Below are 18007 nucleotides of genomic sequence, written 5' to 3' on the forward strand. Positions count from 1 at the left end.
TATCACGCACCATGACCTTTCAGCCATGAATACCCACACCTTTAGTAAAAGTTTAGTACTTTTATTTCCCTTATATTACCAATGCTAAAGTAATGTAGATTAATCTCAAAATCAAATGAAACACATATAAGAACAATACTGGTTGACCAAAACGACAGAAGAAATCCAGTCTAATCAAAGCTTGAATCATGACACATTCTAAGGCAATGGTGCAAAACAAAAGCAGAGTCAGCTGCAATAAAGATATGTGATACATAGAATTCAGTAAAATAACCCATCAAACGTTAGTCCTTGTAATTCGGCAGTCATCATGTGAATACCCTCATCTAACCCAGATTAGCATCAACATGTTGAGATTCATGCAAAACAATTTAGAACACAAATTTAGAAAAACATCTAGCTAGGGAAACTATCAAGACAGCGCAGTTGGTACCTAGAAAGAAAAGGCATAAAAATGAAATGTAGTCAGATTGTCATATCTACCTATCCATGGCATGGGTCAGCAAGCAGAATCAGTCTTCGTCCTGAGGTCATCAATCGATCAGCAAAGCATCAGGCTCTCAATCAGAGAGTATGAGCCGAATTACAGAATCTCAAATCTCTTCTTCTCTCAATATCGCATTCATAACGGGGTAAGATCTGAAGTCTTTTCCCTCTGTTGCGTTGTTATATCAAAGTCACCTATACTATCCCATTGTTCTCAGTCAATCGTACATTTATACACTACCCAATAATATTTCTATACCAAATACATGAACTCTAATATTTCACTCTTCACACGAAGTTGATTGGTCCACTTTGCGATGTCCTCATCATCCGGCTCGTCGGGTAACAAATTTGTTGCATCTTCCTCTCCAGTCAGTGTCTTCATTCTTCTCGTCCTGGGAAAGTACATCTCACACACATTACACACATTTTGTTACATTACTAGGAATATCGTCTCCTGTCCGTTGGTTCTTACAGAAAGCTTTGGTTAAGCACTTTTAACAAGACAATGGACATTTCACAGTTTAGTTCAATCTGTCAGCATTTTATTAAACGCTAAGAAATATAGCTTCTGCATGAGGCCTGGAAAACTAGGCCAAGACACTTGCTGAGTTAAGGCCTACCATTAATAAAGCTAGAGCATACTTCCTAACCCTAAATATGACATTTCTGATGGATACAACTACCTGTGGATTCCTCACCTTATGAATTCTCCCAATGTGCCAGCATTCAACGAAAATGTTTTCTTCCCAGCTCTCTACGTCGATGAGGACGTCACAATTGCCTGACTCCCACGCGACTCAGTCTGACGTCATCGTGGCAATAAGAGGTCCTCGCCGGCGTGCTAACGTTGGTTCCTTTTTTCTGTGCCTTCAAAGCATAACGTTTTTTTCCTAGCTCTTGGGAGGTACTGTTACCGAAGGTGTTTATTTGTAGGTTACAAAGTCTCCTTCTTGGAAATCCGGATTCAAGCCTTGTCGGGAGTGCGGCGGGTGCATGTCGGTGATGGACCCCGCACAATGACTGTCTGTAGTGCTTGAGTTCTGAGCACGATGTGGAGGAGTGTGGTTCATGCCAGAGGTTGAACCTGAAGGCGCTCAAGGAGCGGGAGGCCAAACTCTTTTTGGTCAAGGCAAAGAAAAAGGAGAAGCATAGGAGTCATCAGAGATCTTTTTCCGGAAAATCCTTGAGGTCGCACAAGAAACGGCATTGGCATGATTCCTGGCATCATTCGGATAGAGGTCGGTCCCGATCGAGATCTCCATCAAGTCGGCGTTGTGCGACGTGGGTGGTTAATCCGACGGCGACTCCATCACCTCAAGTCTTGTCTTATTTCACAAATACCAATTTGAAGAATTATACATCATTCAAAAGGATTTTCTTTCAAAACTTCACAAGCTTTATATTCAAAATTGTACAAACACAAGCATGTTTTGCTGGACAATAAATTTTAGCAAATTTCTAATTTTAACGGTTGACTTCTTTAACACAAACAGTTTTCCACCATAATTCGTCTGCAAAAAAGTTTTTTTGCAGAATTTACCCCTGATGTTTTGGGAAGTAAACAATACTTTGAATCTTTTCCAAGTAACAGATTATTACATATGGTACATGAGTAAAATCAGTTATTATATGGATAAGCTTCGAACTGACCCATTTAAAGGTAAACTGCAGTTTTGGATTTTCCAGGATGATTTTCATGAGAACTTTATTACAATTCAGTCATGTTTATTTTCCTTTCTGAGTATAATTATAAAGCTTCAGCAAATGCTGCCAATAAATGAAGAAGGACTAAGGCAGTAAAAAAAAAAATGCGGAACCACAGAGTATTAGTCGCAGGTCAAGTGCCAAATACTAGAGGGTGTTGAATGTGCAGTATTGTGAGTACTGACTGTGACCCCAACCTCAATAAATGACTGCCTTGAATCATACTCAGTGTTATACTGATCTTGTTTTCTTGTTTTTTATTTGAATTTGTTTCATAAAATGTACCAATTACCAATACTTGATTTCTTATCCATGTCTGGTGCTCCAAACACAGTCTATTTTTGAAAAGTTTAATGTCTTAATAATATGGATATGCAGATATGAATCATTTTCACAGTGGTGTAGTGGTGTAGCAGACAACACTGTTTAAGATGACCATATTGGTACTTTTAGAAGATGGATTAGAAGAAATCAGGCATTCTTTGCATATTTTTGAAATTCCAGGCAATATCTCTTTATGGAAAGCAGGGGGGGTTATAAAATATCCTTATTCAAAATGTAGAGTACAGAATCAGTTACCAAATTGTTAAAAATGCACTAGCTGGAACATAATCACATTAAAGCAGAAACAGCAATTGCAAAATCAAGTAACTTCCAAAGTTAAGGCGCTGCTTATGTAAACAAAAATAACTATTTTCTAAGCTGCACAAATGTTCCCTTAAGGATACAAATCTTTTGTCTCCACGACAGTGACTTCATTCAAATCGATGAGGGATTCTCCTAAAGTGCTCTGCTGATTCACAATTGTTTTCCTTTAACCAATTCCTTCTATAAATATTACTCCGAGCAGGAAGTAAATGTGACTGAGGGTTTCAGGCAAGATGGGAAGAAAGAGGTGGAGATGGTGGCAGAGAAAATGGGAGGATATTGCTGGGTAGGGGTAGCATTCTAAGTTTCCCTTTGCCTCACAGTTGGGTGTAGGCCAGGGACCGGGTACTGGCTGCACTTGCAGCTCAAGGCTGAAGCTTTTTTACCAGCAGTAACAATTAATCATTTGTGGACAGGCTGATCAGTATTCCACCTGGGGACATCACTCCACCTGACTTGTAATTGATGCCTCTGTGGATCTAGGTCCCTTTCCCATAAAGCTCTCAGAACATCCAGAGTGTTGGGAGAGTTATTGAATTTGTTTTATATATCAGGGAGATGTAATTCGATTTCAGTGCCTCTAACAGCATTCTTTAATGCAATTGGGGATAGTTTGGAAGTTACATTCTTTATCAACATATTTTATTGATGCATGCTTCAATTGTGTATGCCTAGAGGCTTTAGATTAAAATTATTGGACAGTTGATCAAATTATTTTATAGCTTCTGGGACCCACAGGTCCTCTACCTTGGAAATTCTGATTAGATCCCATTTCCTAAAGCTTTTCTGCTTCTTTTGGTTTTGCAGGATCGTATTGTCTTAAGGGAGTCTCCTTGGTTATCTTGTCTGTCTTTGTCAACCAACCCTATTTAAGTTTTTGCTGTTTTTCCATAAGAATTCTACCAGTTGTATTGGTTCTGGTAGTCTGTATCCTCCCCCTCATATATGCTTGCAGGATAACCCCTGTTTCCCATTGGATGGTGGTCAATCTTTAAGGAGGGTTCCTGCCGTGACAAAAGCACCTATTCATTCACTACTAGTAGCTGGGATGCTCAGTGATATTCACATATAATTACTAAGGTGATGATAATATCTTAAATTCTCTTAGTCCTCCATCCCAGAGCACAGTGCAGGGTAATTCATCAAGTTTGGTAAATAATTCTTCTGAATCCCAGAAAGTTATGCTTTCTAATATTTATAAGAATGTCTGGGACATTATTCTTGTATATGATGCTGTCCTGAGCACATGAAAGCTTTCTACAGTGTAAAGTGTAATACTTAATTTGCATTAAGACCTTACACATTTTTGCAATAAATTTGTCTTATCTCTCGAAACATGAATACCCAAATACTTAAGGTCCTGATAATATATATATCCAGATAGACAATTGAAACTTGGTGGGTGAGCCAGTGCGTGAGAGGGATTAGGAATGACTTGTTCAATTCTGCATATACTTACATCCTGTCATCCCATACAGCATACCATCTGAAATGCCTGGATCAAGGGGTCCCAAATATCAAACTTGCCAATATTTCTGAGGGAAAGGCAAATAATAATGGCAGCAAGGCACATCTCAGTCTTGTGTCACTGCCAACGCTCAAGGAGTATAAGAGAGCACTATTGACCTTTTTCTGTATGTAGTGTAGTGGGTGTAGTGTAGTAAGTCCCAGAATATATATGATGGACCAACATCCTCTTTAACCACGAATAATAAGAATAAAAGGCAATTCAACTGAGTTAAATGCCTTCTTGGCATCAAGTGATTGAACCACAGTCCAGTCCTTGAAGACGTTCTCAAGGACTGAGTTGTGGGCCTACCTCAGAGGCAGTTCTTTGTGCAAAATTTGTCCAGGAGGTACAACTCTGATTTATCACCTGCCAAATTCAGGTAGATGAACCCTTCCATAATTCAGTGGTGTATGTGAGAAATCATTTGACAATAGATGCTAGTCTGACGTCTTCCTCTGCTCTCAGGATGAATTGGATTTGGATGGACGTATTAAAAACAGTTTCAGTACATTTACTTGGCCTATCAGGTATTTCTCTTATTGTTCAATATGTATATTTACAAGGAGATCTGCTGAAAGTAAACTTATATTTAACCGCATGCACTATTACACATTCTGTGGTTGAAAGCCATCAGGCTTTAGGAAACTTATTCTGTGTAATAAGCAATAATCATTTATTTTAATACACTAAAATACAGTTACTGTCGTTTTATAAAAATTTTAAAATGTGTTTAAAATTGTTTTTCTCTCCAATTGTAGTCGTTTCTTGATTTCTATGTTGTTGCGGGCTTTGGCACCTCCGATCATGTGGATTATTATTTCCCTTTTGGATGGAAAGTTCCTTGTTTGTGCCTTCAGTGAGTCTGTTGATCCAGAACCTTTTTGGAGATTGTCTAATTTAACAGGGATAGATGTTGAACAGCTGCTTGCCAAGATACCTTGCAAAGACATGGAGCCTCTGAGGAACACTACTTCCAGGAAAGCTGCAGCGAGATACATCAAGTTCTTATCACAGGTAACTTCCTTATATTAATGTACTTTCAACATCACTAGCAAAGCCATACCATATTGCTGTGTATTTTGGTGAATATTCATCTGTATCTGGGGTCTTAATGTTGTTAAGGAAGAACTGTCCATGTTTCATAGAATAATGGTAGACTAGGACATATAATATTTTCAGATTAGATTGTCACAGATAGCTGTGTGGCCTTTTTGGATGGATCTGGGACGAAGTGTTTGTCGTGATTTTGGGCCACCTTTACCAAGAATGGCGTTAACACTGATGGGATGCTGGATGACCTTTGTGGTAAGCAGGGTGGACCTTAGTGGGTGGGTAGGAGGTGATGAGCCCACTGGGTTTTTCCGTCCCTTTTCCTTGCTAATCACTCACCTCATGACTCTGACACAGAGAGACCACTTCCACTTCAAGAAAATGAGTACATAGACTGTGAGCAATCCTTTGTGGGGTCTGTGCATTTAGATCCCTATCTCCAAGCCTGCAGCTGTGCAACAGTGACTCAGCAGAAAGCCATGGAAAGGGGAGGGGGCCTCACATTTAATGGATGGAACGCCTTCTATAGAAGAGGACCCAATGAGGAATGGCCACATCATTGCAGAGGTGTGTCAGACTTGCCTTTCCTTTACGTTACCCTGCCAGGTGTTGCCTGAGGTCCTTACATGGAGGTGTTAGGTCACCAGAATACAGACTGTACATTTACAGGATATCATAAAAGTTCATATGCCGTCTACCAACCACATGGAAAGGCAAACGCTGAATACAGTGAATTATAATTTAGTCTGAGTCCACATTGCCTAGGACATGCCATATGTTTTGCCCATGGGAGAAAATGTTTGCCTCACCTTTAGTGTTTATGTAATCTTCCAAAATCCAGCAATTTCTGTTTCATTAATTATCTCAACCTGTCTGGGAATACCTGTTGTCACTACTGTGTACTCTGCCCCTACACAATAACACAAGACAGAAGCCACAGACACACATTGACAAACAGAACAGGGCTTTAGATACTTCACATCATCACACAGAAAAGGGCTTTAGATATTGCTCATAGGCTATTTGCTTGTTTAGGCAAGGTTACTTGATGCATAGCGTCCATGCCTTGTTGGAGCTAGCTGACTGTATTTTAACAATTCAGACTATTCTAATAACTCCACTGCTTTAAGGTTCATGAGTTTTGCCTTACCCTTGACAAATTATAACAAACACTCCATTAATGTTTATTAGTGCTGCCTTTTCGCGAATTAGATCAATAAAATGACCACTATATATGTGCATACATATGAAATGCTTCCACACTGCAGACTGGAAGGTATTATTAGACAGATTGGAGTACTGGAGCCAGAAGAGTATATCATCCTCTTCTCAAATAATTGGGTGCATTTCTGTGCTGCTGTTATAAGTTTGAGAGTAAAGAAAGAAACTGAGGTACTTTCAGGAGGAGGTTGGGGATTGGTTGATATGAACTTTGTCATGCCATGTTGCTTTCTTCCCCCATTCATGGTTTGCAATGTACAAAACCCAGGATCTGATAAAGGCTTCTAGCTGCAGATTCTGTACCTTTGAATTTCCACAGGCGTGAGACTGGGTCCAGGAGCTTTTGCTTGAGCAATCGACCTGTGTGCGCTGTCGGATAGCTAAGTTCAATTCAGCATGGTGTCGTCCGTGCAGGTTGTGACATAATCACGTATATAGGTGCCACCCAGGCGTGTGGATGTCAGTTCTTTTCTTTCTGTGCCGGTTAGCGCAGATCCAGACAGAGCTATCCCACTGTCACTTTTTGACAGGCCTTTTTTCGGGTTTTTCTTCAAGTGTGTTGAGGTAATATCATCTAGAAAGGCAAACTGTGTGGTGCCTGTCACTGCGCCATGTTGATTACTGAGCTCCATCTTGTCTGCCTCTGGTATCTGGAGTGTGACAATGACTCTAAGTCATGCTTGGACTGCCGGGCCATGGCGCCAAAGGATTTGAGGAACCGATCCCTAAAGTTGCTTGGACCTGGCAGTCAACACGGGCATTCGCAACACCTCGGAGGTCATGGTCCCAGTCATGATGGAAGTTGTGGGACTGCTCCAGGAGCCCCAAATCCTCTTCATCACACTCAAGGTCCTCAGGACAATCAGGGAAGAGACCCAAAAGAAGAAGAAGTCCAAGCGGACTTTGACTTCACCTTGTCTGTCGGTCGATGAGACGAGCAAGGTAATCCAGGCACGGTTCTGGGTAAGCCGCTGCCCAGTCCGACTTCGCGCCCAACCCATTTTCAGGAGCTGGAGCAACACTTATTCGAATGAAGGAGTTTTACAAGGCCATGTGCTGTGTGGGCCAACCTCCCCTGGTGTGCCTTCGGGCCCCGTGGGGTCTGAGGAGGAGGCCCCATCAGGTTCTGCGCTGGTGGCTTCGGCCTCGGCTCGATGGTGTCTCATGGATCTGAATCTGAATCCGGACTGGTGCTGGTCATACCCAGGCGACCTTCCCTGGCACCCGTCATGACGCCAGAAGCCAGAAGTTGGGCTCCACTCTCCCCCTCTACTTTCCTCAACTTTCATTTTCCCTAGGCCTTCCAAACCCACCTTCTACTCCCCTGTATCTTTCTTAACAATATACACTATACCCCTTCTGCTTTCGTAATCGAGTAGTGGACCCTCCAGCAATTTCATAGCACAACCTTTTGTATCTGATAGCACTCACTCATGCAAACGATCACACATTCATCACACAAACAATTAGGTATGCTAAAGACACCATAAGACACAGCCAGATACCATCATACTGCCACACATACAAACCCAATGCACACCATCACAAATATGCCATCAGATACCCGTATGCCATCAGCACAACTTCATATAGTCATTTTGCAATCAGTAAAGGACCACTTTCACTGCCAAAATAATCAGACCTTTTGGGTTTGCTAGTGCTTGTTTATTGTGGCAGCAGTCATTGCAGACCTAGTTTTTCCAGTCCCAATAATACCCAATAAATTTGAACTAAATTAATTACAATTCAAATAACATGAACATGCACAAGCAAAAATACTTCCCCTCTCCATACCCAGGGGTCAATATTACCTATTAACTCTCTGTACAGAGATTGTCAGTAATGGAGACCAATATGGAGGGCTTTCCAGGGAAGATAAGATGGCCCCCTCTTTTGTTTGGGTGTGTACTGCAAGAGATTTGTCCACAAGAAAAATACATGTTGCCTCAGGAGAACTAAACAAACCAATGCAAATGTAAATGCGCAAATACATAGTACATTACTGCAAACATAGAACAAAAACACAGACTATAATATGCATGGCTGATGTGGCTAGGCTTAGGGAATCAGGCACTGCTAGGCATTTTATCACAAGGCCTGAGAATTCGTTTCATTAGATGACATACAGTTCAGGCTCCTGTGGAATGGCCGGATAACATTCACAAGTATTGTGATTTTTCCCTATTTGGAAATTCGTTTTTGTTCTGCTAAAGTGAAAATGTATTGTTGGTGTGGTACAGAAATATGGTAAACAAAATATTGTCTGACAGAAATATTTTATCCTAAAGATAATTTACAAAAATATTGGCCCATTGGAGTTAACTGCACTGAATAAGATGATATTTTTGTAAACAGTACTTGCTTGTGCCACAATATTTCCGTTTAATTATTTTTTGATAATGATATCCTAAGGTTCTTACAACTGAAATTACCATGGAGAAAGCTAAGTGCAAAAGCATTAATAGTTTGGCCAAAGTTCATGTGAGGCACGGTTTAGTATTTTTTTGAAAGTTGTATGAGATGAATTAGGATTTTTTGTTGGAGAAGTAGAGATTCAGCTGATGTTTAGGTCTCAGCCATTGGAACTGTAGACTTTTCAAGTTTATATAATTGAGACATTTTCATAACCCTAAATATGTTTGGGAATGAACCGTTAAAACACACGAAGCGTAGTTGTTTGGTGCATCTCTGAAGAGTTACAGTATTGTAAGTGATGCTGTCACTATAACATGTAGATAGAATGTTTTTAACTTCTAGATGTTGCCGGATTTCTAATTGCTGCCATTATGGCATTCATTCTGGAAATGTGCACCTTTCTAGGTATGGATCTACCCCACTGAAGCTTGATGCCTTATATCTTCTTTATTTTCATCTGCTTCTCTAAGCTGGTGAATTATGAGGGTGCACTAGTGTCTTCAAGGGTTGGTAGATGCCTAGAAGCACACCAAGTGATGCCATATGAGTGGGAGTGAACTGTAATCTCTTTTCACCTCCTGTCCACTTTTGTAGTGGGGTGAAATGGATGGAGCTGGGATAGATTCTGTGAGCCAGCTCATAGTCCTATATTCACACGTTTTGCTCAATAGGCTTGTAGTGAGGCAGTGACATCCTCTTTCCGAGGACATCATGGCTACAAGGGCAAGTACTGAAGAATGTAGGGGGTCGCTTAGCCTAAAAATAAATGCATGCCGTAGTGCGTTAGTGGAAACAGATGAAAGAAAGATTTGTATTTGGGTACAAGACATTCCATGTTCATGAAGAGGGAAGCCTGAGTTCACTGGTGGATAGCATCTGCCCCGTTGTCCTCCAGCCTCTGAGTATGTGCCAAGTGGAATATCGCCTCTAGGCATTTCAGTGTTTTTGTTGCCTCTTACGCCAAATTGGAAAGCGTATGACTATGGTAATACATCAAAATTAGTCTTGGTACTTCACTAAAATCATTATGAAGTTTAGCAAGGTCTTAAAGAAATACACAGACCTTTATGTAAGGGGCCAGCCCCACCCGAATAAGCACATTATACACATTCACACAAAGACAGCAGTGCTCTTTACAGGAATGTCCTGGAGTGGCCAACATCCCATTAATTTATCCCCTAAACTGCCCTCCTCCCAAGGGTCTGTGTGACATCACTGCGTGACAGTAGTGCCTGGATGGTCCACTACATCCCTCCCCAAGTTGATTGGTATGCATGCCTACCTCGCAAGATCCATTAGTCTCTTAAATCGGATGGTCCACAGGTAGTCCCAGAGAGATTGGCTCAGAGCAGGATTAGGTCACAGATTGTGCCAGTGGCTTCGTGGTTGGCCTCCTGACCCATCTCTTCCAGTGCCATGGACCCCCTCCACAGGATAATGTGCCCTGCTCAGGGGCATCTGTGGTTTTGGGGACTTTGGGCCTTATTTAGATTCCGGCGGACGGGTTACTCCATCGCAACAGAGAAGGATATCCTGTTCGCCGAAATATAAATTGCATAGGAGATAATGGGATTTCTATTTCAGCTGATTGGATGTCCTTCACCGTTGGGAAACACTAGCCCGTCTGCCGAAATCTAAATCAGGCCCATAGTTCCTTTGCCAGATGTTGTTCTTCAGAGTGTGCCTTGACCATCATGCCCCTTGGGGATGAGGGAGCAATAGAATGGCCAGAGTGCTCATTGTAAGCAGCTAATTAGGAGTGCGGCGCGAAGTCAGTCAGGGTAGGCTTTGTCGTGTATTGTGTCATTTAGTTCTTCATTAAAATACCTGGGGTGTTCCTGAAAATAGTGAGTAGCATCTCAGAAATGAGCATGAGCATTCGGAGTTCCTGAAAGAGGTGTTACAATACTTATCGGAGGCAGCGTCATTAAGCATATCCTCATGCTTAGTGCTTATCGCCCATTACAGTAGGGACAGCACAAGAAGAGAAACAAACTCATATAATTATCGCTGAGCAACTTCGAGAATATTTACAGCTTCCAGTGAATACTCAGTAGTTTAGGACCACAATATGGATAGGCAGCTAAGCAACAGAAATAAATAAAGAAAAAACAAACATTATTTAACCTGCCATACGATCTCAAATAATTCTCTTATCTGAGTTCCGGTACATAAAACCGTCATCCCACCGACAGCAAGTAATCCTAAAAACACAAAGGAGAAAGATTATATGTATAATTAAATATAAAATATTGAGTATTATAGCATCGTATAAGAAATAAGCGCTACAAGTTATGATACCAAAAGCAGTTATATCGCTTAGTCAACAATTACCCATTGAAATTTTCAATACCAAATAAGAGTTTAGAAGAGAATAAACTAGTTGAGGTACTGGGGGTATTTTTAGATACATATTTGGTGTTTCTTTATTAATATGAACTATTAAATCTAATAATAAGAGAGGCTTTAGGTTAATACAACATTCTTTTACAGCAAATTCCTGAACACAGCGAGTACCAAAGAAGAATGTGTAAAACTACTAAACCAAATAGCTGAAGGTGCGCACAGGAAGGAATCCAAGAAAACCAACTGTCTCTTCTTTATCCCCATCCCCTTTCCCTCCTTTGAGCCTATCGGTTACACCACACGACTATTTTGGTGACAGAGAGTTATCGGAGAGGGGCATTGGAAAATATCATCATTCTGCTTCTGCACTGAATAAGAGCCTTGACAGTCATGCACATTTTCACCTTTTATTCTACTAAGCAGTCCAGGTTCGAGAATCATAGTTTGGACCTCAGTCTTGCTTTGGTTTTAGCAGCCATTTGGTGGCCCTGGTGAACCGGGTCAACCACCCGGGCCCACAGCAACTGAGGAACTTCGATACAATTTGCCTGTCATTATAAGCCCTTCAGGTGTGGCACTCAGTGCGTCATGGACTCTCCATAGTTCGGGCACTGCAAGTTTCTCAGGCACGTTCCAGGTCTTTGCTCCTTCCAGGACCTGCTTCTACCGGCGAAGCTACATGGCTACTCCTGCTTTCTGCAAACAGGTGTCTCCATCCGCTGCCATCCTGATTTCCTCCAGTGTCATGGCGTTGGGGCAAGCTTCTTTAGCAATACTTCTGACAATTTGTAGGAGGAGCATTTGTGTTAGTTTAATATCAGACCTTGGCTGACCAGCCTTGTCAAGGTACATCTTAGTGTAGTGCTTCTCCAGTGTGGTTGACTATATTAGAATATCATGAGTGATGTTCAGTACTCCATCCAGTCCTGACAGTATTTCTCTAATTGTTTTTTAGAACACTTCTTCGCTTACAAAGTGCTTGTAGCATCGCAGCCCTAGGTGGATTGAGAAGGTAATTATGTCCTGACTGGTGGGTCATGTTCCACTTGGTAGCGCTGCACTTTTAGGTCCAGCTTGGAGAACCACTGGACTCCTTTAAGGTCTGCAATAACGTCATCTATGGTTGGCTTCATGTGCCACTCTCGCCTGATGGTCTTTGGTGATGTGGCTCCATTAAAGCATACTGGTCCCTTCTTTGGTGGAACTAGGTGCATTTTGTGTATTTGCTTTAAATATGTCCACTTCCATAACCCCTGCTTCCAGCTATGGCCTGTCTTCTCTGTAAGTGTACATTTTCACATATGTGTGCTTAAACGGTGGCCGACCTTTGAGTGCTTGAAACTGACTCTTGTTCATGACATTTACTGCACCGTAGTGTCAGTGAGGCTTGGACGGTTCCCCACCCAAAATAACCAGGCACATTGGTGCACCTTTTTCTGCTGTGCTGTGCTGTGCAATATGTGAGACATGAATATCTTGTCATCTTCGCACTCTGCAATCTCTGTTTCACACCTTTTTCATCCTGTGGCATTCACTGATGGGTTATCCCCCAATGTAAGCTGTCTCAGGATGTGACCTCTTCACAGTTGGGTTGGCATTTTGCTCCCTCCGTTGCTACTCTGACAGAGACGAGCAGAGTGATTGGCTTTGCCACACCTGGAGCACGACTTTCCTTGGCCAAGGCATGCGTTGGAATGCAAGGGGATTCCATTCCACAACTATGACATTTGCTTTGGGAGACTGCGGCCTCCCTGGTTGAGGGTGTGCTGTTCCATTCACTAGTGAAAATCCATCTCCTCTGCCCAGCTTTTGGCTAGTTTGTGCAGTTGCTCCTAGATAAGGATACCTTCAAGTCTGATGCAAAGTTGGCTGAGGATCAGGTGTCTTAAGATGGATGAATGGCACCCTTGAATCACCTGGATGTGAACCTCCTTCTGGTCGTCGTCTTTGCATGTGTTGGCTAGCGCTCTCAGTTTGGCATAAAACCCATCAATAGTTTCATCATCCCATTGACTGGCCTGCCTAAGCTTATAGTGCTCCAAAGCTGGATTCAGCTGTGTGTCAAAGTGAGTGTTTAGTGGCACGGCTGCATCATAATAATTGTCTGCCCCCCATTGCGGGAAGCTTCACAAATAGTTTGTAGATTTCCTAACTTTCAAAGTGCTTTAGTACGATCTGACCATGCCATCGTATTCGCAGGTGACACAGCAGTAGTTGTTCGGCCTTTCTATCTATATCTTAGTGGCGGTGCTGTCGCAGTGTGGACGAGTTTGCTAAATCTTGGCAGGGCAGTAATGGACATGTGATCACTGGCGCCTGCGGGCTGCAGTGTTAATGGTGCTGATTGTTGCTGTTGATCGTCAGCCATGGTTTGCTCTTTGGTGTACACTCTAGTGCTGTTATCTCTGCAAATGTGCTATCTGGTGGCGCATCATCGCGTGCTCGTTTTTCCACTGCCTGTGCTTCTGCCCCCTTTTCTTGTGGTTTGACTGGTGCTCCTATATGCTCTGTGTCTGGCTGCTGCTTGCTCACTGTGTGACCACCTTTCTCTTGTCAGAGTCTTGTGTAAAGGGTTGGCCCCAGCTGAAGGAACACGACACACTCGGAGACAGCAGTGCTCCTCACGGGAGTATCCTCGAGCAGCCCAAGTCCCATTTGTTTATCCCCTTGCTTGCGCCGGCCCAGCATGACAGCAATGGAGAAGTGGTCCGCCTCATTCTGCAGGTTCCCACCGCTTAAATAAGTTCAAAAAATTGGTTTAATCTCCACAGGACTTCTCATTACCCAGTGGTTTGTGAACGTTTTGTAGTATTTCACAATTTCTCGCATCTGTTTGGAAGAGACGTTCTGGTAGACAATGATTACTATTTTCCAGAAAATAACCCTTATAAACCACTAATATATAAAGAAAACCATAACACGTCGACTCATGGGATCCGTTGCTTCCAGGTTGTGCCTTCAATGTGCACATGAACGTCGGTCATATTTTCAAACTGCGCCCTGGGCGCGCACATTACAAAGGGTCTACCTGCTGAGGAGAGAACAGCTCAAATGGCAGAAATGGAAAACGGACAGACTGAATAAATGCAGCAATAAGGCTCTGAATTGCACTTATATATTGTTTTTTAATTAATTAATTTATTTATGTAAGGAAATGCCTCCTTGGCATGGTTACCCCCTGACTTTTTGCCTTTGCTGATGCCAAGTTATGATTTGAAAGTGTGTTGAGGCCTGCTAACCAGGCCCCAGCACCAGTGTTCTTTCCCTAACCTGTACTTTTGTTTTCACAATTGGCACACCCTGGCATCCAGGTAAGTCCCTTGTAACTGGTACCCCTGGTACTACGGGCCCTGATGCCAGGGAAGGTCTCTAAGGGCTGCAGCATGTCTTATGCCACCCTGGGGACCCCTCACTCAGCACAGACACACTGCTTGCCAGCTTGTGTGTGCTGGTGGGGAGAAAATGACTAAGTCGACATGGCACTCCCCTCAGGGTGCCATGCCAACCTCACACTGCCCATGGCATAGATAAGTCACCCCTCTAGCAGGCCTTACAGCCCTAAGGCAGGGTGCACTATACCATAGGTGAGGGCATAGGTGCATGAGCACTATGCCCCTACAGTGTCTAAGCAAAACCTTAGACATTGTAAGTGCAGGGTAGCCATAAGCTATATGGTCTGGGAGTCTGTCAAACACGAACTCCACAGCACCATAATGGCTACACCGAAAACTGGGAAGTTTGGTATCAAACTTCTCAGCACAATAAAGGCACACTGATGCCAGTGTACATTTTATTGTAACATACACCCCAGAGGGCATCTTAGAGATGCCCCCTGAAAACATGCCCGACTTCCAGTGTGGGCTGACTAGTTTTACCAGCCTGCCACACACCAGACATGTTGCTGGCCACATGGGGAGAGTGCCTTTGTCACTCTGTGGCTAGTAACAAAGCCTGTACTGGGTGGAGGTGCTTCACACCTCCCCCTGCAGGAACTGTAACACCTAAGGGCTCACCCCCTTTGTTACAGCACCACAGGGCATTCCAGCTAGTGGAGATGCCCGCCCCCTCCGGCCACGGCCCCACTTTTGGCGGCAAGGCCGGAGGAGATAATGAGAAAAACAAGGAGGAGTCACTGGCCAGTCAGGACAACCCCTAAGGTGTCCTGAGCTGAGGTGACTCTGACTTTTAGAAATCCTCCATCTTGCAGATGGAGGATTCCCGCAATAGGATTAGGGATGTGCCCCCTCCCCTTAGGGAGGAGGCACAAAGAGGGTGTAGCCACCCTCAGGGCTAGTAGCCATTGGCTACCAGACCCCCCAGACCTAAACACCCCCCTAAATTGAGTATTTAGGGGCCCCCAGAACCTAGGAAAACAGATTCCTGCAACCTGAAGATGAAGAAGGACTGCTGACCTGAAAGCCCTGCAGAGAAGACGGAGACACCAACTGCTTTGGCCCCAGCCCTACCGGCCTGTCTCCCCACTTCAAGAAAAACTGCAACAGCGACGCGTCCCCCAGGGTCCAGCGACCTCTGAAGCCTCAGAGGACTACCCTGCATCTAAAAGGACCAAGAACTCCCGAGGACAGCGGCCCTGTTCCAAAGAAACTGCAACTTTGCAACAAAGAAGCAACTTTTAAAGACCACACGTTTCCCGCCGGAAGCGTGAGACTTTCCACTCTGCACCTGACGCCCCCCGCTCGACCTGCGGAGAACCAACACTACAGGGAGGACTCCCCGGCGACTGTGACCCTATGAGTAGCCAGAGTTGACCCCCCTGAGTCTCCCGAGCGACGCCTGCAGAGGGAATCCAGAGGCTCCCCCTGACTGCGACTGCCTGCTTCAAAGAACCCGACGCCTGGTAAAGACACTGCACCCGCAGTCCCCAGGACCTGAAGGATCCGACTTCCAGTGCAGAAGCGACCCCCAGGTGGCCCTCTCCCTTGCCCAGGTGGTGGCTACCCCGAGGAGCCCCCCCCCCTGCATGCCTGCTTCGCTGAAGAGACCCCTGGGTCTCCCATTGAAAGCTATTGCGAACCCGACGCCTGTTTGCACTCTGCACCCGGCCGCCCCTGTGCCACTGAGGGTGTACTTTTTGTGCTGACTTGTGTCCCCCCAGTGTCCTACAAAACCTCCCTGGTCTGCCCTCCGAAGTCGTGGGTACCTACCTGCTGGCAGACTGGAACCGGGGCACCCCCTTCTCCATTGAAGCCTATGCGTTTTGGGCACCACTTTGACCTCTGCACCTGACCGGCCCTGAGCTGCTGGTGTGGTAACTTTGGGGTTGCCCTGAACCCCCAACAGTGGGCTACCTTGGACCCAACTTTGAACCCTGTAGGTGGTTTACTTACCTACAAAACTAACAAATACTTACACTCCCCAGGAACTATTGAAATTTGCACTGTCTAGTTTTAAAATAGCTTATTGCCATTTTTGTAAAAACTGTACATGCTATTTTGCTGATTCAAAGTTCCTATGATACCTAAGTGAAGTACCTTTCATTTGAAGTATTGATTGTAAATCTTGAACCTGTGGTTCTTAAAATAAACTAAGAAAACTAAGAAAATATATTTTTCTATATAAAAACCTATTGGCCTGGAATTGTCTTTGAGTGTGTGCTCTTCATTTATTGCCTGTGTGTGTACAACAAATGCTTAACACTACCCTCTTATAAGCCTACTGCTCGACCACACTACCACAAAATAGAGCATTAGAATTATCTATTTTTGCCACTATCTTACCTCTAAGGGGAACCCTTGGACTCTGAGCATACTATTCCTTACTTTGAAAAAGTGCATACAGAGCCAACTTCCTACAGTATATTATTCAAGTTTGAACAACTTTTTTCAATACAGAAAAGCCAAAAAAGATTGGTGTTGTCAATTCTTGTTTAGAACGTAAAGTTGTCCTGGGGATATCAGGAATATACTGATGGAGCAAGACCAGTGCATCAAAGTATTGAGTGGCAGCGTGGTGGGGGAACCATAAAGTGGTGCACAGAAATAGTTTGAAGATGGAGGAGGGATGTGCTCTAAGCATGAACAACTCAAGGAGGCAGTAGGAAATTAGAAAGAGCTTGCATTAAGATATGTGCAATGCGGGGGGCGGAGTTAGCCTGCCGGCAAGATGGCCATCACTGAGTGAGGCTCTGCCGGACTTAGGGCTTTAAGTCAGCATTTCTCCTGATGTGGTGGCGCTGGGAGTGCTTACCTGGACCGGGAGCCCTCCAGCTTACGGGGGTGCCGCTGCCCGTCGCCGGTTTTCGGCTGCCGCCGAGCCTGTGTGCACGCAGCGTGTGGGCGGGCTCGGCCAGAGTCGGGCCTGCCTATGGAGCAGCGTTCGGCTGTGCAGGCTGCCGCGCGCTTTCGCGGGTTCCCGGGAGAGGGCCTGGGTTTCCTGCCGGAGCGGGGCGCGAGGTGAGTGCTGCCCGGGGGGACCTTCAGCGGTCTCTTCGGGTTGCGCCCCCGCGAGGGATCTGCACGGCCCGATCTCGGGGTGTGCAGCCTGTCGGCGCGGGGTCGCGTGTTTACGCGGCCTGCCCCGCCTGGGAGCGGTGCAGTTGACAGCAGCGCTGCACCAGCTTGGTGGAGGCTGGCGGGGGCCCCCTGGTTCGGCGCTCTTATCAGG

At 44.3% G+C, this 18007-nt stretch overlaps 1 protein-coding gene across 1 annotated transcript in view; it reads left to right on the forward strand.

The window, feature by feature from the left end:
- LOC138300287 (calcium homeostasis modulator protein 3-like) overlaps positions 1-18007 on the forward strand; it is a 95898-nt gene that overhangs the window by 44777 nt on the left and 33114 nt on the right. The window contains exon 3 of the mRNA XM_069239474.1: positions 5110-5365. Coding sequence (XP_069095575.1) covers positions 5110-5365 — 256 coding nt within the window. The remainder of the gene's footprint in view (positions 1-5109; positions 5366-18007) is intronic.

This window comes from Pleurodeles waltl, chromosome 6 (assembly GCF_031143425.1).
Source record: "Pleurodeles waltl isolate 20211129_DDA chromosome 6, aPleWal1.hap1.20221129, whole genome shotgun sequence".
Lineage (NCBI taxonomy): Eukaryota > Metazoa > Chordata > Amphibia > Caudata > Salamandridae > Pleurodeles > Pleurodeles waltl.